The sequence below is a fragment of the Carica papaya genome, chromosome 8 (genome assembly GCF_054855325.1).
Source record: "Carica papaya isolate Zhongbai chromosome 8, ASM5485532v1, whole genome shotgun sequence".
NCBI classification, from domain to species: Eukaryota; Viridiplantae; Streptophyta; class Magnoliopsida; order Brassicales; family Caricaceae; genus Carica; species Carica papaya.
In genome coordinates this window covers 24,295,335-24,317,770 of record NC_142316.1, presented here as the reverse complement: position 1 = coordinate 24,317,770, position 22,436 = coordinate 24,295,335, and the positions used below count along the sequence as shown (strand labels likewise).

Here is a 22,436-nt window from a genome sequence, read left to right as displayed (position 1 = left end):
GCTGATCTTACAATGTGTTCCATACCAATTGTTTGCACTTTTCTGAATGTCTTTCCCATTGAACTCTGTGGTCAACCTCCCCCACATGAGGTAGAGTTCCTGATTGAATTGTTTCCTAGAACTCAGCCAATCTCGAAGCCCGCATATCGCATGAGTCGCACTGAGTTAAGAGAACTGAAACGTCAGCTTTCTGATCTGATCACCTGAAAATTCATTCGCCCTAGCCATTCCCCTTGGGGCGCTCCGGTGTTGTTCGTAAAGAAGAATGATGATACCTTCCGACTCTATATGGACTACAGGGAACTCAACCGGGTGATCGTTAAAAGCAAATACCCCTTACCTCGAATCAACGATCTTTTCGATCAATTGCAAGGAGTCATAGTCTTCTCTAAGATCGATCTCAGGACCGGATATCACCAATTGAGAGTTAAAGAAGAAGATATTCTAAAAATCGTCTTTTGGTGCAGATAAGGCTTGTACGAGTTCAGAGTGATGCTGTTCGGATTGACCAATGGCCCAGCAGCCTTCATGGACCTAATGAATCGAGTTTTTTGACATGCACTAGATTAATACGTCATTATTTTTCCTGATGACATTTTGTTGTATTCTAAAAGCTATGAGGAAGACATTGTGCATTTAGCTAAAGTGTTGGAGACTCTCCACCAAAATTAGCTGTATGCGAAACTAAGCAAGTGCTTTTTTTGGTTGGATCGAGTTTCTTTTCTCAGTCATGTAATCTCAAGTGAAGGAGTTTCTGTAGACCTATTCAAAGTAGAATCAGTGATCAGTTGGAGTCAGCCCACCAATTTGGCTGAGGTATGTAGTTTTCTTAGTTTAGCAGGCTACTGCCGATGATTTATTAACGGATTTGCCAAGATTGCTGCCCCTATGACTCGACTCACTAGAAAGAGAGTATCATTCATTTGGAATTATGAGCGCAGTGAAAGCTTCATGGAACTAAAGTTTTGTCTCACCTCTGTTCCTGTGTTAATTCTCCCTGAAAATGTTGGGAGATTCCAAGTTTACATGAGTTGCATCTCATATTGGTTTGGGGTATGTCTTGACACCACGTTTAAGTGCAAAAAGTTTAGGGGTTCACACTTGTGGTCTAGATTTCTTGTCCATTGGTAATTCTCACATTTTTTTCAAAACAACATTTAGGTATATGCATCATAAAATAAAGAAGGCCAAAACAACTCGCATTCTAACACCTCCCGAGCTGTCTACTTAGGGTCAAAATGTCCTCTGTAAGTATGAGTGTGACAGACGCTTAGAATAGAAGGGATTTATATTTTAGGGACACATAGGCATATAATCTGGTTGGCATAGTATTTCCATAAACAAGGATCGTCCCACACATACTGCTTAGCTTCTTTCTTGTTCTTATCCCTTTATGCTATGGATAATTCACTTGGAAGAGTATTAGTGACCAAATAATTGAGAATACTAGCATCTTAAGGTGTAGATTACTAAATAGAGAAAAAATATTCATCAAAGAACTCATCCTTCAACGAAAAATCCTCTTCATCAAGTGGCAGTCGACTGAGGTGGTCAGCAACTAAATTTTTCATATCCTTTTATCTCGTATTTCTAGATCAAACTCCTGTAGTAGGAGTATCCACTAGATTAGCCTTAGTTTTGTTTCTTTCTTTTTTAGTAGATACTTTAATGTTGTATGGTCCAACTTGAGGTGTATGTCATGAATATCTCAGGTGAATCTATCAAAACTCCTAACACTACAGCTAGATGTATAAACTCAGTGGTATATTCTTGCACTTATTGGTCTCGCTTTTTGCGTAGGTTGTGCCATCATCTCCACCGATCTTCTTGGTAGCCCATTGGATAAAATTCTTTTCTGATTAGATGTAGAAAATTATCTCAAGTAATTTCTTCACCCTCATGGGTTTGCATATATGAGTTCCACCATGCTAAGGCATGACTTGTCATTTTTTGTCTTGCCAATGAGACTTTGTTTCCACTACTATACCTATATAAGGTAAAGTAAGTCTCCAGCTGGTTGATCCAAGAATCTAACTTCTCAGCATCAATTGAACCATCATATGATGAAATGTTTATTTTTGCCTCTACCTTAAAAGGTCTTGGCAGCCTCTCTTCTTCCTCTTTTTCAGGAGATTGGTTCTTTTTCTTTTTTCTTAAACTTGGACCGGGACTTTTAATATTCTTCGTGGAGTTTTTGTCAGAATCATCATGTAATTGATCCTCCATCCAAGACATAACTTTTGCCATATGTTCAGATAGACTAGCAATTTACTTGGCTAAATCGACTACGGTAGAGTGTTGTACCATTATAACAGATTCAACACTTGTGGTTCTTCTTGAAGGTCTTCGGTGAATGTTGAGAATAGAAAATGGTTCTCCGGTCTCTTTGTAACTACTTCTAGTCTTAACCATATACATGTAGGATCAAAATGCTCTGATACCAATTTGATCCGTATAGTAGTGATAAAACTTGACAACTTTCAAACAGATGTTAATGGAAAATTGAGAGAAAGTTTATTTTTGAATAAAATAAGATAGCTTCCATTATTTTCTGCCTAATTCATACAATGAAATCCTCTTATATAACTTTGAGTAGATTACAAAAATAGTAAAAAAACTAAAATAAGCAAATTCTAAAAATAACATATAAATTAATATCCTCTCATATTTTTAGTAAATTAATTACAATCATTAATCTATTTTTAATTAGATAAAAATAAAAATTATTAAAATAATTGAAATAATAATAATAATAATAAAATATCGCCCTTGATCAGCAGGGCAACCAAACACCATCAACTGAGAGTAATTAGCAGGTGAATCAGACCATACCTTAAAAGGAGTTTTGTATTCAATAATTATAGATGAAGATCTATTAACTAAGAGACAAGCGGTATTCACAGTTTCTGCCCAAAATTCCTGTCTCAAGCCTGAATGAGACAATATATTTCGTGCTTTATCATAAAACGTTCTATTCATGCGTTCTACAATACTATTCTGTTGCGGTGTCCCAACACAAGTGCAGTGTCTCATTATTCCTTCCGTATTGCAGAATTAGTCAAATACATGATTGCAGAATTCTAACCTATTGTCAGTCTTAAGACACTTGATCTTATTCTTTGTCTGCTTCTCCATCAGTCTTCCATTTGACAAAAGTTAAAGATGCATATTCCTTAAACTTCAGAAAGCATACTTAAACTATCCGAGAATAATCATCAATCATAGTTATCCTTGGTCTTGTGCGTTGCCTACTTGTTGAACTTTTCCCTGGTCTATTTCCCAAACACATAATATTCACAAAAATCCATAACTTCATCTTTATAATTGTTACTACCCAACACAGAAAATCCCTTGTCACTCATATGACCTAGATGCATGTGCCACAACTTAGTATGATTTTGATCACTGTTATCTGATGCTACAATGGCTTTCCCTGAAACAGTATTGTACTGAGTATATAATTTAGATTTCAAACTGCCTTTCATAAATACCATTGAGCCCTTGCACACTTTAAGAATACTATTTTCTGCATGAGACCTGTATCCTTGAGAATCTAGAATAGAAAGAGAAATCAAGGTTCTCTTCATCTGAGAAACATGCCAACACCCGATGGTTCTGATAGTTCCATCAAATATTGTTAATCCGATGTCACTAATTTCATCTACAGTCAATGGACTGTTATTACCCATGTACACAATACCATTCATCTGTTTATATGTAGCATACTAATGCTTGTGTGGACACATGTAGCACCAGTATTAAGAATCTAAGAATTCTTTCCACGATCAAAACTCACAGATAATACTTCTCCAGCATTACTGCTATTACTATCATCTAATTGTTGTCGTCAACTAAATTAGCAAAGTTCTTTTGCTTTTTTTTTTTTTTCTCTTTCAACTTGGGACAATCTCTCTTAAAGTGACTTTGTTCTTCGCATTCATAATAGTTTGCCTTCTTAGCTCTAGATTTTGATCTACCAATTAACTTATTTCTTCTTTGTATTCTTCTTCTATTCACCAAGTTCTCTCCTTCTGTTTTATATTTTGAGAAGTTCTTTTTTAGTTTGTTTGATTTTAATGCATTACTGACATGATCCAATAAAATATTATCATTCCCGTACAATAGAGAGTCAACAAAAGTTTTATATGATGGTGGCAGTGAACACAATACGATTAGAGCCTAATCCTCATTATCAATCTTGATATCTATATTGTTCAAGTCCATAATGATAAAATTAAATATATCAAGGTGCTGTTAAATGGGCGTACCTTTACTCATTTTCAGATAGTACAACATTTTCTTTAAATAAAGACTGTTCGTCAGCGATCTTGTAGGGTATAATTCTTTTAATTTTGTTCACGCAACTGAAAGAGAAACTTTTCCAGCAATTTCTCGCAGAACGTTATCGGTTACACTCATAAAAATCGCACATAAAGCTCTATTTTGCAGATCTGCCTTTTCTGGCTCTCTCCTTCCATTTGGAAATCTTTCTTCAATTTCCTTCCACAAACCCTATAGTATTAGTGATGATCTCATTCTAAATTTTTATAAACTGAAACTCGTTTTACTATCAAATTATTTTACTTAATACTTCGTAGATGTCATATTTAATACTTAAACTGTGCACCAAAAAAACAAACAAATATAGAGAAATAATACTGTTAGAAAAAACAAAAAAGCACTCATAGGAAGTCACCGCTGCACAAAAAACTACTGTAAGCAACCAACGGAGCACCGCACGTGCTTCCACACACCTCCACGAGCCGTCACACGTGTTGTCACATGCACGGCCACCGGAGCTTCATGCGCTACCACTGGCTGCCGCCGGAAATAAAAAAAAAAAACACAAAACTGCGCAATTTGTTGGATCTGGCATGAATCTAGTGAAAACGCACCAAAAAACGCCGCCGATCCGTGAAATCGCATGATTTGGCTACCGAGTTCTTCTTCTTCGGCGAACTTTTGTCGTGCTTTCTCTCTCCATCTCTTCTGGTTTCACGCATAGATGAGGCAGCAAACTCTTCCTTCCTCTTCGGTCGTGCAAATCAGAAGGAAAAACCACAATTTTTTTGTCCTTCGGCCTGCCATGACTCCGCCTTCATGAAGCCGCACACGCATGTTTGGTTTCTTCTGCCTGGTTGTCCAAGGAGCAGCCGCGCGCACGGACCGGTTTTTATGGGTCTCGTTCGCCACCGCTCTGTTTCTTGAAGGGCGAGTGTTATTTTTATTTTATTTTATTTTTTCTGATTTCCCAATTTTGTTTTTTTTTTTACTTTCTCTCACAACCAATCTGCTTTCTCTCCCTAACCCAACTCAAACCCGAGCTCTGATATCATTTGTTGGAAAAATTAATCCTTGAAGCATGTACAATCACAAACAAAGTAGAAGTAGAAAAGAAAACAATATAGAATTTTACGTGATTCGGCAATGTGCCTCCATCCACGTGGTAAGACCAGTAAGAAAAAATATTCCGCTATAATCAAAAGATAGTATAACATCTATAGGTTAACAAATCTATATATAGGGAGGTTTTTAAGATTTTTTTTATATCCCCAAAATACATATAATATTAATCCGTAGGATAATTAGAAAAGTATCCTCATGATTAAAATTATCAGAATTTAAACCATATCAACACCATTTATTGTAGTGGTAGAAAGAGTTTAGAGGAGAGTCTCATAGTCATTTAGTTCCCAATCATTAAGGTTTCTCATAACTTCTACATGGTACTCCCCTTTCCCCTTTCCCCTTATAGTTCTGTTAAATCACGTGAATCGAGATATTTTTGTACTGCGCAATAGCGTAAATCGAAGAAACTGTTCTTTGAGTGACCTCCCTCTTAACCAGGCGTCATATGAGAAACTACTCTTGTCTCTAGTACCAATCAACCAGCTGATACAATCCTGAAATTCATTCCTGCTCATGCATAATTTTTTGCCTTATCCCTTTCCCATGAGGTCTAGCCCATAGTATGATATACCCACCTTCTAACTATGGTCCCAATTCGCTTCAATCACCCTCCATTGAAGACTACCATTTCCGTTCATCAATCTCCAAAACCACTTCCTATATAGAGCCAAATTCACGTCCATCAAAGATCTCAAACCCAAACCTCCCTGATACATAAGCTTTTTAATTTCATCCCATGCCACTAGGTGATTTTTTTCTATAATTCCAATCGCCCCAAAAGAACTGTAGAACCAAATTCATATCCACCAAAAATCTCAAACCCAAACCTCCATGATACAGAAGCTTTTTAACTTCATCACACGCCACCAAGTGATACTTTTTTCTATCCTTCCAATCACCTTATAAGAACTTATATTGAATTGATTCTGTACTCTTGGCTACAGTCGCTGAAATTTTAAAAAGGAAGATGAAATAAATGAGGATATTGGTCATTGTGCTTTTATTAGTATGTGTCTCCTCTCCTTTATATAAGAGGTTTTTCTTCCATCCTTGCCAATTTTCTCTTAGACCTCACCACCAGAGGGTCCCAAGTTGTGTTACATCTTTCTATTTAACCCCCAATGGTTTACCAAAGTACTTAATCAACAACTCCATGCTTTTTTAAAGAAATCTTATTACTTTCATTTGGCAAAGAGTGGAAGAATCAATTAGAACTTCCCATAGGAACAAATACTTTAAGATCAATACTTCACCTAGAGTAGTTTCTTTTACTTGGGAAGCGGCAAGAGGTTGTATTTTAACTATAGACAACCTAATTAAAGAAAAGAGAGTTATCGTGAACAAGTGCTACTTGTGCAAGAAAGCTGCAAAGTCTCAACAATCATCTTCTCTTATTAGCTTTGGTCTATGGTCTATAATCTTCTGGAGGTAAATCAGGCGATGGCTGGTTATGTGAAAGAGAAGCTCTGTGCATGGAGAGAAAACCATGGGTATAAGGTGCTAGCATAAGAATGTAGGTTTTATCTCTCTAGCTACCTTATAGGTCATTTGGAAGGAAACTGAAGTGCTATTGAGGGAATAAATTTAGTTTTCATAGAATTACATTTGGGCCCATATTCTAGGCTTTTGCTTAAGGGTTATTCTCTTTATACTCGTGAGGACTTTGAGGCTGTGTATAGGCTGCACCGCCTTAGTGCCTATATATACTATTCTTGTTTTAATATTCTATGAGTAACCTCTTGAGAAAAAAAGAAAGCTAAGAGCATAAGAGCTTTCCTATGCATCCTTGTTTAATGCAGAATTCTGTAATTTCTGCTGTTATGACCTTAAACATGATGTACTTGATTCTTGAATGTCTTTTAAGCAAGTTATATTGCTAAATCCTTAATAATGTGAGTCCAGGCAACGAGTTTATCTTAAAACTTATTAAACTGTAAAGAATGAAATCTAGGATGAAAGGAGTGGGAGGACCTTGTCGAATTGGAAATTCCTATGTCTTTAATCATGTATAGATGAATACATGCTATGGTTTTCAATTTATTGGTCATGTTTGTGTAGATGATGAGGCTTTTGTTGATTTTATATTGCTTTTACCTGTACCTATCTTGAATTAGGTGGCAGTGTCTTGATCTCTCATGAATAAAATTTTCCTTGTAAATAATTTCTCTCTGGACTCTTCTTTCTTTGGGTTTTGAAACTATGGTATTTCTTTTGCAGAGTTCTAATCGCATACGATAATGGATTGATATTTCTATGGGATGTTTCTGAAGCTCAAATTTCTTTTGTCAGAGGTGGCAATGATCTTCAATTGAAAGATGGAGTCAATCCTCCAAGGGAAGCGAATGCTAACTTTTTAGAAGACGGATCTGAATATAATCTACGAGACAAGGAGATTAGTTGTCTTTGTTGGGCATCTTCTGATGGATCCATTCTTGCAGTAGGATACATAGATGGAGATATCTTGTTTTGGAACACATCCTATGCTGCCTCTACAAAGCGACAAAAAACTGGGTCGAGCAAGAATATAGTTAAGCTACAGTTGTCAACTACTGAGCGGAGACTGCCTGTTATCGTCTTACATTGGTCAAGAAGTAATAAATCCTGTAGCAGCAATGGTCAACTATTTATATATGGAGGTGATGAAATAGGATCTGAAGAAGTTCTTACGGTATGTTTTGACTGTTTGTTTAGCGTAGTTTAACATGTTTTAAGTTTATAAACCTTTTATGTCTAATGCTTCAGAAACATGTAAGATTTTCATTAATATTTTAATTTGTTCTGGAAGAATGAATAGTGTTTCCACAAACAAAAATAATTTGCCAAGGAGAGTTGATGATGAAATAAAATTAACAAATCCAAACTTTCATGTGTTTAGTTTTCCGTATTGATTTCTTTTCTGTTTCTGTTAGTTTTTCCTTTTTTTGTTCTGTTTCTTGAATTTTTTCGATAATAAAATGTACATATTTTTTTTGTATGCTGATAGGACTAATGTTGGGTTCTTACCACTAGTCATCTGCTAAGCATGGAATTTAATTGAGCGGTGTTCCTGTCTATTTTGAACATACACATTTATATTCGACCAATAATCATGGAAGGTGCTCATTATTGCAGATTCTAAGTCTTGAATGGTCATCTGGAATGGATGTTTTAAAATGTGTTGGTCGTGTGGACCTTATTCTCAGTGGCTCCTTTGCAGATATGATTTTGTTACCCAACACTGGAGCAACTGAGGATAATCACCAAGCTACTCTTTTTGTATTGACAAACCCTGGACAACTTCATCTTTGTGATGACAGTAGCTTGTCTGCCTTACTTTCACAGCAAGAGAGAAAACGATCTGTCTGTACTATGGAGTTTCCAGCTGTAATTCCAACAGCTGATCCATCAGTTACTGTGGCAAAGTTCAGTATCTTACCTGCAGGTGGGAACTCATCAAAAGGTCTCTCAGAGGTATTGTTTTCTTTTGAACACGAGGAATTAGATGCTCTTCGTTTTGTTCTCTGTTAATTATATATCATTTACTCGTAATTGTTGTTATTAATCAGATAGCCTCGACGACGATACTTCGCTCAACATTGACTCTGCCTGGTGTTAAGAAGTGGCCCCTTACTGGGGGTGTGCTCAATCACTCTGCCATTAAAGAAAACAGTATAGAGAGATTGTATATAGCAGGTTACCAAGATGGATCGGTTCGGATGTGGGATGCTACATATCCAGTTCTATTTCTTACCTGTGTTGTAGAAGCCGAGGTTGGATTTCCACCCGTCATCTGTCCTTGTACATACAATGAATGTCATTTCAACTAATGCTGAAGGATTTCTTCAAATTGTCAGGTGCAAGGTATAAAGGTGGCTGGTTTGGGTACTCCAGTAACAGCTTTGAACTTCTGCTTCATCAGTTTAATTTTGGCTATTGGCAACGAATGTGGTTTGGTCAGAATTTATTTTCAAATCATTATTTTATTATTTGTTCATGCATGATCAAGTGTCATATATAGTTTCCTATCCCCTTGAACTTTGCAGGTTTGTATTTACGATCTAAATTGCAGTTTGGAGAAGACATGCTTTTGCTATGTTGGAGAAAGCAAACATGAAGGTGAGTCTAGACAGTCATTTTAGAATGTTACCTTCTCTTTAGCAGGTGGATTCAACATTGGGACATAGTATTAGAGTTTCACTTTGGCATGAATTATCAAGTGTCATCTCGTACGTGTTCTATCTTGTATGATTTTCGATGATGCTCATGCTTCATTATGTTTCAAGTTATGAAAAATTATTAGTATTTTCACAAATAAATAAGAAAAAAAATCAAGATCGTAAAACATCATGCAGACAGCAGAATTGTACATAATATGAGGAGGTTAACATTTTTGGTTAAAATGGAGCTTTTGGCAACAAGAATTGCCCATTTCTGTGACAGTGACATCAGCTTCTAATGCTTGCTGTATCTCAGTGCAGGCTAGTTTCCAACAAGAGTTACCCCTTAACCACATAAACATGCTTTAGTTTAAACCCTGAGATATTCTATAGAGTCATTATAAAATTTTATTTAATTATTTTTCTTGAAATAAAAAATTTTATTTAATTATATTAAGCTTGTTTTGCAGTTTATCATTTGCCTCAACATAAAGGACCATCATATAGAAGTATTTTTGGTCTTACGAATTCCCCAGTTCAAGCGTTAGAATTTTCAAATAATGGAGCAAAGCTTGCTGTGGGATTTGAATGTGGTCGTGTAAGTAACATCTAGTAAGTTGTTTAATTCACATCTGCTTCTCTTGGTATGATATGTAAGTACAAGATGTCCCTTCCAGCTTTCTCTATGTAGACTCATTCTTATATCTGATGCTTTCACAACAGATAGCCATGCTTGATGTGAATTCATCATCAATATTATTCTTTTCTGGCTGTGGTACAAGTACACCTATCATGTCGATTACCTGGAAAAATAACATTCCAAAAAGCTTAGAAAATTCGGGAAAACAATTTCCAGACAACTCTGCAGCGGATGCAATGTTTGTCTTAACTAAGGATGCTAGTGTTACCATTATTGACCCTTGTTCTGGTAGCATGATGAGCTCTCGTCCATTGCATCAGAAGAAAGAAATGCTTGCTATTTCAATGTATATTATAGGTTAGCATTATTTTAATTGAGGTAATTAATCTGACTTTGAAGAAGAATGTCAAACCTGAACTTTTCTTTCTTTTTTTTGGGATTCCAGAGGGCAATACTTCTCTTGAAAGTGATCCACATGAAAAAGGACATCATTTCTCTTCAGAAACTGAGGATGGTGACAGATCAGCAGATGGAGTAATTTTAATATGTTGCGAGGACCAACTGCGCTTGCATTCTATAAAATCTGTGATACTGGTACCTCTGTTGCCTTTGTTTTTCCTTTTTCTTTTTTCTTTTTCATTTGCTCCATTGTTATGGTGCTGTATGTTGTGTAATTTCTGAGGTTATTTCTTAAAATTATTGTTGTATATTATGATAAAAGAAATACAGCAATATATAGGAGTAGGATTACACCAAGAAACCATAACTTTCTATCCTTAATTTGGAAATATAAGGGTAGACTTTGGGAGGAAATCTTGGAGGATCTGGTTATTGAATAACTGAATCCCCATTATTTCTGGAGACAACTAAATACACGATTCCACGGAATTCCTCATCATTATCACTTTCTTAATCTAGAATCCTACACTCCTCAAGCTGGGTTGTAAATATTGAACATTTACAGCTTGCTTCTAAGTTCTTCAAGGATGGTTCTTGAAAGGTTTTAGTGAGTGTGTTAATACTTTGATTTTATAGGTGTATAGATTACTTGAATTACCGAATTTTCAATTTTTTTAAAAATAAAATTGTTATAAATTATCCTAGAAGCTTATATTGATACAACTCATATAGGTTAAGTTGTAAATAGAAGGTCTACCATTAGATATTGTACTTTTCTTGGGGGTAATTTAATCATCTGGAGAAGAAGCAAAATGTAGTTGTAAGATTAAGTGCAAAATCAGAATTTCTGGACAATGGCATAAGGGGTATGTGAACTTATAATGGATATAAAGAATTTTGAAAAATCTTAGAATCAAGTAGAAAAATCCTATACGTGTATACTGTGACAACAAATAGGCCACAAACATCAGTCACAATCCAGTGTAACACAAATAAACTAAGTACATCAAGATCGATAGATATTTTATTAAAGAAAAACTTAATAGTGGTCTAATATGTACCTCATACATGTCTATTAATTCTCAACTGACAGATGTCTTAACTAAAAGTTTAACTAATCCAACATTTCAAGCTCTTATTGGCAAGTTAGGGATAGACAATATCTATTCTCTAACTTGAGAGGGAGTGTTAAAGAAAGGGAAATTAGTTAAAAGGTATAATTACCATTATACCTTTTAGAATTAATTGGAATTTATTATTTCTTTTCTTTTCTGTCCTACAAAATTTGTATATAGTCTGTAATATTTAATAAAATACATCAAATTATTCTTAATAGGAATATAAGAGGAGAACATGAGAAATCGAACTACCTCTAAGAGTTGCAAATTTTTTCTTGCAACTCTGTCAATTTTTTCTTGCAACTCTGTCTTGTTGCAGAGTGTCAATACATGAGCTTATGTGAATTATACTCTAATTTAGGAGATAGGTTCCAATGGCATATTTAAAAGATTTTTTGGCATTATCAATTTTGCGAGCTTGAATTTTGGTTTAGAATTGAGTTTGTATTAAAGTATTTAAGTTTTGGAAGATTTGGCCAATCTTAATTTCTTCTCATAAGAAATGCCTAAATTAGCCTAGTATGATCATTAATAAATGAGAAACACCACTTTGAACCCATTATATTTTTCATTCTTGATGGACCTTATACATCATTGTGAATTAATGCAAACAAATGAGAAGGTTTATATGTGAAATTGAGATAAGTGACATATGTGTGTTTATAGAGTTGACACAATTCACAACTGAAAGGTTTTGAATTCTTATTGATGAATAAGGAGGGATACAATTTTTCATAGTATGTAAAATTTGGATGACCTAGTCGATTGTACCATAACAGAACCTCACTATTTTTATTGAAAGATAAATCTAACCAGCTCTTAGAGGACATTCTAGTAATCTGGTTTTGGTTTATGAGAAAAGGGTCTTCTTTGAGAAGGTAGAATTTAGAACACATTTCAACACTGCCAATCTTCTTGATTCCAATTCATGAAATTCACATATAAAAGAAAAGAATTAAGTTTCACATTGTGATCATTAGTCAATTTATTAATAGTGAGGAGATTGTAATCCAAATTGAGAACATATAAAACCGAGTTTAGAGTCAAATCCTTGGGGATTCTCACTGTCCCTAACCTTCAACCTTGGAGGGGGAATGATTATCAATTTGAACATTGTAGTTTTCCTTGCTGGGAATATATTGATGGAATAATTTGACATCTCCAGCTATGTGATCTGAAACACCAGAGTTTACAATCCAAGTATGAGGGTATTTTATGTTAGCGAACAAGTAAGTGGAATTGTTACCTTTTTGGCTACTGATCTAGTTTTAAGAGAGGGAGCAAGAGACCGATGGAGGCTGTTATAGCTAAGGAGTTTCTAAACTTCTAATATAGGCCTCGATGTATTTATTGTTGCATGTATGCTTTCAATCAGTGGGTTTGTCATGAACTCTTTAGTAGTTTTCTCTCAAGTATCCTGGTTTTCTACAGTGATCATACCAAAAATGATTTTCCTTCTTTTGGTTTTCATTGGGGGTGATTTGGGTGGGATCCCTGGGTCACGAAGGTTGATTCCTCTGACACCAGTGTAGGATCTTGATTTCCCATCATTATCTTTTTTTTCTTTGCTTTCTTCTTGGCGAACTTTGGAGAATATTTCTCTAAGACTTGGGAGAGGTTTGGTTCCCATCACTCTTCCTCTCACGTCATCTAAGTTCTTGTTGAGACCAAGTAAGAACTTAAAGATCCTCTTTTGCTCTACTATCTTCTTGTACAGATGTGTATTTAAAACACTTCCCAGCCTGGGTCTAGAATATGTCCAATTGTTTCGAGTACTGGGTTAGAGTGTTAAGGTATTGAGTAACAATGAGGTTGCCTTGATTGATGTAGTTTGACTTTCGTTTCAAGTATTTCTGAAGTGTTTTCAAACTTGAGTAAGTTTCTTTGGCAGCAGCATCCCATATTTCCTTTGCTGTCCCAAATAGGAAAAAGTTTTCTCCTATCTCATTGTTTATTGAGTTGATTAGGCATGACACGATCATGTGATTCTTGGTTTTCCAGACTCTAAAGTTTGGATATTTTTATCTGGACATGTTACTTAACCTATAAGATACTCATCTTTACCTTTTCCGCAGATGTACATTATTATGGGTTTAGACCATTAAAGGCAGTCGTGGCTGTTAATTTTGTGGCTTGTGATAAGAATAGATTGTCCTTCTAGTCTGCTATGAGTATTCTTGATCGTAACTCCTTCAGGATTAGAGGTTACCTCGAACAATGAAGTGTTCATGCCTTACTTGGTCATGGAATCTGGTTCAGGTTTCAGAGACGGCAATTTTCTGAGATAATTTGTTTTACTGCCATGTAGTTTCCTGAGGTTATTTCTCAGAATTATTGTTGTATATTAAGATGAAGAAAAAATACAGTGATATATTGGGAGTGGGATTACACTAAGAAACCCTAACTTTCTATCCATAATCCCCACTATTATGGATAAGGATAGAGTTTGGGAGGATATCTTGGAGGATCTGATTATTAAATAACCAAATCTCCACTATTTATGGAGTCAATTAAATATATGATTACCCGGACTCCCTCATCGTTATCACTTTTCTAATCTAGAATCCTATGTTTTATGTGCTAAGTTTGTATGATTCAATTAGGGGAACAATAAAACCATTCATAAAGTAAAGCATACAAAACCATGCTGCTGGACCACAACTTTCAAGAAAGATGGAGAAGTTTGTGGACTGGTCTTGTTCTTTCAGACTGGAATTATTGAGATCAGGTAACCTGGGGGCTTCTGATTATGACTGCACTTGACTTTAATCAGATTAGTTCTCAGTGAAGGTTGAATAACTGGTATTGTTGCTTATATTTCCTGCACAGATCCTTGCCAGATTTAGAATTGGTGAAAGAAACATCTTTGATGTCAATTCTAAACTGGAATTTCAAGGTAAACATGGATAAGACAATGAGCTCTTCTGATCATGGGCATATTACACTGGTATGCTCTCTTTTATGCTCGAAAAATTCAAAACAAAAAAATTGAAATTATCCTTTTTGTTCCTTTGAGGAAATATGATTTCATTATAAGATCAAAAAGCTAAAAAAGAAACAAAAATCTTCCCCGTAATCATTCTTGTGTAGCACTCGACTCCTTTCATCTTCAATAAGGCTAACTGCTTGTAGTCCCAAAAATATATCTCTTATTACAAATTAGTACCTAGTATTTTCTTTTTCTTGTTTCAAGTGGTTTCTCAATAAATGTTTCAATCAGGTCACTTTAAGTTTATGAGGCTAATTTTTCAAAACTAAATTTTTTGCATGAAGTAAATGAATATCTCAACTTTGGGGTCTAAAAACATTTGAACAAATTTGTAACATAGTCTAAAATCCTATTAATAAAATGGTAATTTTAGCCTTTTTGATATACTCCTGACTTGAGGATTTAATAGGCAAATGGAAGTGAAGTAGCATTCATATCTCTGTTAGTTGGGGAGAACGATTTCAGGTATGATCATTATTTACTTAGCCAGTGCTTCCTGGAAATATTGAGTCAAGCATGAAGAAACCATAGTTCACAGCAGTTTCTAAAAGAAATATACTGTTGTTTCTAGGATTCCCGATTTTTTGCCTTGTCTCCATGACAAGGTTCTCGAAGCTGCTGCTGATGGTGACACAAGTTTCTTTCCAAACCACAAGAGGAATCAGGTTCAATGAATTGTCTATCGGAACATTGCTCAAAGAGATAGATAGATCTCATCTTTTCATAAGATTTTAAGAAATTCATAAAGAATTATTTAAGCAACTATGCTGCTTGTCAAAAGGATTTTTAGTTTATGAAGAATTACGGTATCACTTATGCAACACATTAAATTATTACCACAGGGTGTTGCACCTGGGATTCTTGGTGGTATTGTCAAAGGATTTAAAGGAGAAAAAGTGGATATAACTGCAATTTCTGAATCCAAATTCAGTCATTTGGAGAGTATATTTTTGAAATGTCCATTTTCAGCCATTTCTCCCATTATTACAGATAATCAGGAAATCTTGGAGCTTAATATAGGTTCGTCTGTTTTTATCTCACTGTTCTTTATATTGTCTGGATCCTCTAAGAGTGGGGTTTTTTTTTTTGTTAAAGATGACATTGAAATAGATGAAACTCCACCCACGGTGATTTCTTCACATGAAAGTGAGCAAAGGAAGAGGAGTAAAATGAAGGGTAATCTGACTTCCCATATTGTTCAGTTGTGTTTACACTTTTCCGGGATTTGTTCTTTAAATCTTCTGGACTGCAGGAAAGCGAGGAGATAAAGAGAAATTATTAGGGGTGTCAGATCATCCAGAACCCAGAGTGAGGACAGCTGAAGAAATCATTGCTAAATATAGAAAATCTGGGGTGATTTTTGCAATGATCTTATTATCTAACCCTTGTTTTTTCCAATTACACCTGCTTAAGGTCACTATAATGTTCATATTGATTTCAGGATGCCTCTTCAGCAGCTGAACATGCCAGGCACAAACTTGAGGAGAGACGGGAAAAACTGGAGGTACTATTAAAAAAGTTACTTGATGTTTATCTCTGAGTTCAACTACAGCTGAATGTTTATGAATTTGAAAGAATTTCATCATGGTGATATTACCATGTTATCAATTCTCTAACAATCATCTCAGTTGTGCCTGTAAATTTGAAATATGTCAGTAGCATATCCTGATTTCCCATAAACTATATTCTTTTCTTGTAACTTTTCCAGAGGATAAGCAAACGCACTGAAGAGCTGCAGAGTGGCGCTGAAAACTTCGAGTCATTGGCAAAAGAACTTGCCAAGGCAATGGAAAATCGAAAATGGTGGCAGTTATGAAGTCTACTACAGTTTTCTGGTGATTCAGTTGATGACAGCTCGTCTGCATTCTTCAAACATGGGTGAGCTCCCTTAAAAATTTGTCTGTTGTTTTCCTTTTGTTTCTCAAAGAAATTGCATTGTATTTGTACAGTTCAAATCGGATGCTAAAAAAAGAAAATTCACATGGTGAAGGTATCAAATCCTCGGCATTGTTTGAGAGAAATAATTTATATTTGAAGATCCATTTTATTTTGTCATTTAGAATGAGAAATTGATGATTTAATTCTGTTTCCTTGCTAATCTTTCCAATTTCGCTTTTAGGTATGGGATATTTGATTCATGAATTTCACTCATGTAAAGAGATTTGAAATAGTCCATTATCTATTGTTATTTTGGAACATAAATTATGTTTGGTTGAGAATTATTGTAGATATTTGTATTATTTTCCTTCAAAGTAAGTCATTTTTTAGTTGTTTATAATGTTTTCAAAATATTTTTTAAAGTACTTTATTACTTACATTCTTGTAAAAATTTTATATGAAATATATACAGTCTATTTTGATTCATAAACTATGGTTGGAATTTTAGGATTCTACTCAGATTAATGATTTTTGAATTTAAAAAATTAAATGTTTGATTCACAGTTTTAAGTATCAATTGAAAAATTATGATTAAATTATTAACACTCTTAACAATATTTTAATCATAATTTAACCCCTAGCATGATTTGATATTAGAATTGGAATGTTCACATAAGATTTGGATTTGGATTTGTTATACTTTTTGTTTCTGTTTTTTTTTTTTTTTTTTCCCCCGAACCTGGGCACAATGAACATAAACTGTTATTTTAATTATAAATTTAATAAAATTGTATTTGTATTTAATAAAATCCATAAACTATTTTATGATTTAGTATAAATTATTAGACCTTTTTGTAATTATGGAAATATATATATATATATAAATGTTTTAATTGTTAATGTTAAGATAAAAACTCTAAAACTTAAGAAAAGAGAAGAGAAAAAATAAAATCAAGAAAGGAGTTTGGTTCGCAACAATAAAAATAAGTCTTCTAAAATTGAATCAAAATTCATTAGCATTTCATGAAGAGATAATTGTCACAATGGTAACTATGCTAAAAATAAAAAATAAAAGAATTATCATTAATCTTATTGAAAGCGGTATCAAATACAACTTATTTTCATAATAAATTCTGAGTGAAATAATACATTATTTTAATTTGGTTAATATGCATATCTTGGTGACTCCCAATTATGAGAAAAATGTTTGAAGTTGGTGAATAATTATTATGTTAATATCAAAATCATGATTAATCATCTAATCCATCAACATAAAAAGAATTAATTACTATGCATTTAATTAATCAACTATGATTAGGAACATATGCTTTACTACGACATATACCTAACAACTAAATTTTCTTTAAATTGCATCCTTTATTTAACCAAATTGGGTATGAGTATAATAACTCAAAAAGCATGATAACAAAACGAAATTTCAAATTCAAAACAATCTTAGGGTTCGGTATTCGGAGTTTCTGTAGATTTTCGTTTCGACATGAAACAGGCCAACAATGTCTCAATTTACAGACAAATGTTCGAGACACTATAGCAAAAAAGGAAAAGAAAATGATTACCAGAGATGAAGCAATTCACCAGAAAACTGTCCCTTCCTTCCAGGTTCGATCTTCTTCTCTCCCTTTTCTTTCTTTTTTTAGTAATCCTCTCTTCTTCATCACGCTGCTCTTCTCACTTCGTTTTCATCACGGAAGAAATCCCGTGCCTCTCCTCAAAATTTCATCCTTGCTTTGCTCAGGAGCCCCTCCTTTGATTTTCTTTTAATTTCTCTTTCTCTGCTTCACAATCTCTTCGTTTACAGTTTCCTTTCTCGTTATACTGCTCATTCCTTCGTTGCGTTTCGTTCACGCCTTCTGCATGCGCTGTCCACCTACTTATCATTTTTTTTTCAAAACTTGAACTCTCTCTCTACCTTCCTGAAAATGGAAGAGAAGAGAAAAAGATTAACCCTCCATCTTTCTGTTGTCGAAGAAAAAAGAAGATGGAGGGTTAAACATGCCTTCCCCAAAACGGTGGTGTTTTGGCGAGTTTCAATTGATTCCCACAAAACGACGCTGTTTTTAGGGAAAGAGGGCCTTGGGCTGGGTTTTTCAAGCTGGTCCGAGGAAAAATAAGAAGTTGGGCCCATGCAAGAAGAGGAGGAAGAGAGAGTTAAAAAAGGAGAAAAAGAAAGTGGGGCCCACTTTTAGTTTGTATGAAAATTTTTTTTAATGCTTCTGAGTTTAAAACTGGGCCCAAAATAAAGTAAAACAAAATGAAGAAGAATGGAGGAGGCTGTTTCTTTTGGATTTGGCTAATTGACTTTTTCTTTTTTTAATAACTTAGACTAATTTGGGTTTCGAATAAAATTAAACATAGACTTATATTTACTTATTCTCATGTATGCATATCTAATTATACATTGTAATTACATTTGTGCATATATATATATATTTTAAAAACTTTCTCAAAAAGTTTTGAAAATTTTTGTCGAAGCTTTAAAATATATACATATATACATATAAATATTTACAATATAACTACTTAAACAATTTTCATTTTATTTATTTTTTTTGCTTTTTACATTTTTTATTTTTATTTTTAATTAATAAAATATAATAAAATTGAATTAAAATTTAATATTTTTTAAATTTTGATTAATTAAAACTTTTGAAAAAAAGTAGGATATGACAATAGCTAAAGAAAAGGCAAAGAAAATAGACCATAAAATAGTTTATATTGAGCAGTAGGTTCTTCGTAATTTTTCTTTAAAATTTTTGTTAAATTCTAGCCATAAAATATTTTATCTACAATATTTACTTTTCTTAACTTTTCATAAACACCATGATTGCATTATATAGATTAGAATTAAGTTACTTTTTAAAATTGAAACATATAAAAGAACCTGAATCATGCAGCAAAAAGTTTCAACATCGTTCTCAATTTTTCTACTTAACTTTTGTCACCAAATAATTTTATTGAAAAATCTATACTTATAAGTTTGTCATAAATACTTAGATCGTTTATTTGAACGGAAATTGAATGAATTATAAATTTTTGAAAAGTCAAGATTTTAGAAAAATATAACCCATTTCTTGAAATACATATTGTGGGAAAAGTGTTGCTAAATTTATAGTGTGCTATTTCATATGTGGCTATGGATTGCAACAAAGAAAAATCTTTTTTCTTTGTAGGTGTGATCCACTGGACATAAATCTAATTTTTCAAATTTATTTTATTCCTTAGAGTTTGTTTTCTCCCTTCTTGACAATATCAAGATGTCTTTGTGCTGGGATATCTTATTTGTTTTTCCTAAAAAATGAATGTCTGCAAAAAATATTTTAACTTCAATATTTTTTTTTTCATTTCACTCGGACCAATTTGCTTACTTGGCTTCTTATATTTAAAGTGATTCATGTATCAACTCCAATGATACTATTGTTGTGTACTATTATGGAAGAAGCTTCGAGTAAAATATGCACTTCTTAAGGAATGCATTCGTATTATATAAATTTGTTCATAGAACTATGACAAAATGAAGAGCCTAGAGCCAATAAAAATTGAAAACATTGACTCAAGAATAAATTAACAAATTTCATTAAGGGCTCCATTATAGAATTTAGACCTAAATATTAATCAAGAAGTGATGTGATGCAAATAAATGATTTTTCTTTTCTACGTCTCTAAGCCATATATCCACATTTAATTATGGTCGTTCAATAAATGAAACTTTAATGAATAACTAATTCTTTCTTTCAATTATTCTTTTTCTCTTCACTGGTCTTGTAACACCCCGAAAACCTTCGCGGTTAATTTATATTGTGAACTTCTATTTATTCGGGCCCTAAGGCTATTTAAACTCTTTAAAATTTTGTACTTTAATTTCTGAATAAATTTAATATTTGAGTGTCATATTTATTTAGTTTAAATAATTATTAAATTTTGTTTATTGGCTTTGTTGAGAATTTATTTTTTAAAATTTATTTAAAAAGATTTCAGGAAAAACAGAGGAGAAACGGTGAAAAAATCCCCCGAGAAACGCTCACAGGAAAGACCTTGCCTGCATGGGCCCCGAATGCCATGCGCGAGGCGAGCACAGGACGTGCGCATGTGTGCACCTCCATTCGTGCGGGGTACAAGGCGTAGTTTGCGCATGTGCACCATTGTGAATAGACGGGTGCGCAGCTCCACACGCCCTGTGCGCATGCTGTCTGCGCGGCAGGCTGTGCTGCCTTTGGGTGCGTGTGTCGTTGGCTTGATGGTGAGCCACCGTTGGTTAGATGGCATGCCTCTAAGTTTTGCATTGCTGTCACGTCGTCCGTCCATCAGTCTCATCTATCGATCGCCACATCACATCAATTCACTTTGACTTTCTCTCTTCTCACAAGATTTTGTCACTTGGTGCAAATCTAACGGTCCCCATTTTCTATAAATAGTGACCTCTTCTTCACTATTTGTTCACCACTTCCATGTCATTCTTCCATCCACCAAAGAATTTTAGAGAGAGAGAGATCTAGAGAGAAAAGGAGAGGAAAGACGTAGGAAATACCAAGGTTTCGGTAAGAAATTTAATATTTACTTTCAACATACTAAGGAGTATTTTTAGATTAAATCAACGAAGTTTTAATTAAATGGTTGCATGCTTAATTTTATATGCTTAAATAAAATTATTAAATGTTAATATATGTTTATATGAACGTATATGAACCGATTTATTTGCATGATTAATTAAATGATTAATTTACTTATGATAAATGTTGATGCATGATATATTGACCATCGATGAAGCAATAAGCATGATGTTATATTTTAAGCGTGAGAAAATGTATCTATATTGGTATGCATGGTTCATAAAATATTTTCGTTAAACCTTTTATCTATAAGGGATTTCTGTTTCTCTCCATTTGGTCTAAAAAAAAGTGAGAGGACTGCTCCTTGTGGATGACAGCATACCTTTGACGAGAGTGGTGATGCGATATGATTATAGGGGTCACATTTGGCAAAGTACGACTGTGACCATAGTTTACATATAGGATCATTGTGGTTGACATGACCGTGATAATTGATCGTGTCATGGTTTGGCAAACTATAAATGTGTTGGTTTAGCAAGCTGCAAATTGCTGATATAACATGAAATGAATTGGTCATTCCACATGGGTAGTCGGGAATCCACATTGCCCTCAATAGATGGAAGTCAAAACAATTTTGAGCGAATAATAAAATAAATAAAGAGCAGGTCATGTTGATTTCCTCTATTTTCAGCATTATTGACTTGATTGACATGATTTGACTATGATATGATTGATTTAATGTTTTCTTAATAAAATAAATTATTTTCATAATTAAGAAATAACCCCTAATGTGACTCCTGATAGTAAGTAATGATGATATTTTATTTTAATTTTTTAATTACCTTTGAAATCTTAGTGATATTATTTAAATACCGTTTTTCTTACAAAGTATATGGAACTCACCCCTTTCCATGCCTCCCTCCAAATGAGAAAGATAGTGAGGAACTGATTGTTGATCTACCCCTTGAAGCCTTTGAGGATCCCATAGATCTGTGAATAAGTCTTGCACTTTGATGAATCCATCTTTTGTAGAGGTTTATAATTAATTTTATTTATGTCTCAGTATTTTATGGAGCTCTATTGTTAATTTGTAAGAGATTTTAATTATTTATTCAGCTGCATACATTTATCTTTATGTATTCGTAATCTGTTTATATATCTGACACTTTTATGCTTTAATTAATATTTGGGATGTCACAAATTGTATTAGAGCAGTTATACGGAATAATCCCTTACAACTGAGGTTGTAGTTAGGAAACCTTTCTAGAACACTTAGGATATGTCTTCTTTTAAAAACTA

At 33.9% G+C, this 22,436-nt stretch overlaps 1 protein-coding gene and 1 long non-coding RNA gene across 8 annotated transcripts in view; one reads left to right on the top strand and one right to left on the bottom strand.

The window, feature by feature from the left end:
• The window catches only part of LOC110820897 (exocytosis protein SRO77), a 37,372-nt gene extending 20,454 nt beyond the window's left edge, over positions 1-16,918 (top strand). For 4 of the 7 annotated variants that reach the window (XM_022050523.2, XM_022050521.2, XM_022050527.2 and 1 more), the window contains 17 exons: positions 7,627-8,077; positions 8,521-8,859; positions 8,955-9,158; positions 9,243-9,341; positions 9,432-9,504; positions 10,016-10,143; positions 10,269-10,542; positions 10,631-10,779; positions 14,306-14,430; positions 14,532-14,649; positions 15,101-15,156; positions 15,263-15,356; positions 15,534-15,867; positions 15,944-16,044; positions 16,133-16,195; positions 16,400-16,569; positions 16,641-16,918. In XM_022050523.2, the coding sequence (XP_021906215.1) occupies positions 7,627-8,077; positions 8,521-8,859; positions 8,955-9,158; positions 9,243-9,341; positions 9,432-9,504; positions 10,016-10,143; positions 10,269-10,542; positions 10,631-10,779; positions 14,306-14,430; positions 14,532-14,649; positions 15,101-15,156; positions 15,263-15,356; positions 15,534-15,867; positions 15,944-16,044; positions 16,133-16,195; positions 16,400-16,507 (2,716 nt within the window). In that variant the 3' untranslated portion in view covers positions 16,508-16,569; positions 16,641-16,918. Of the gene's footprint in view, positions 1-7,626; positions 8,078-8,520; positions 8,860-8,954; positions 9,159-9,242; positions 9,342-9,431; positions 9,505-10,015; positions 10,144-10,268; positions 10,543-10,630; positions 10,780-14,305; positions 14,431-14,531; positions 14,650-15,100; positions 15,157-15,262; positions 15,357-15,533; positions 15,868-15,943; positions 16,045-16,132; positions 16,196-16,399 lie in introns of all 7 variants that reach the window. The other 3 variants (XM_022050525.2, XM_022050524.2, XM_022050522.2) reach the window with 3 other exon arrangements.
• On the bottom strand, positions 13,528-18,599 carry LOC148252741 (uncharacterized). The gene is made up of 2 exons (XR_015814181.1): positions 18,147-18,599; positions 13,528-14,523 (listed from the first exon to the last, which is right to left on the bottom strand). It is a non-coding gene; the product is annotated as an uncharacterized LOC148252741 (long non-coding RNA).
• Positions 18,600-22,436: the final 3,837 nt, after the last annotated feature.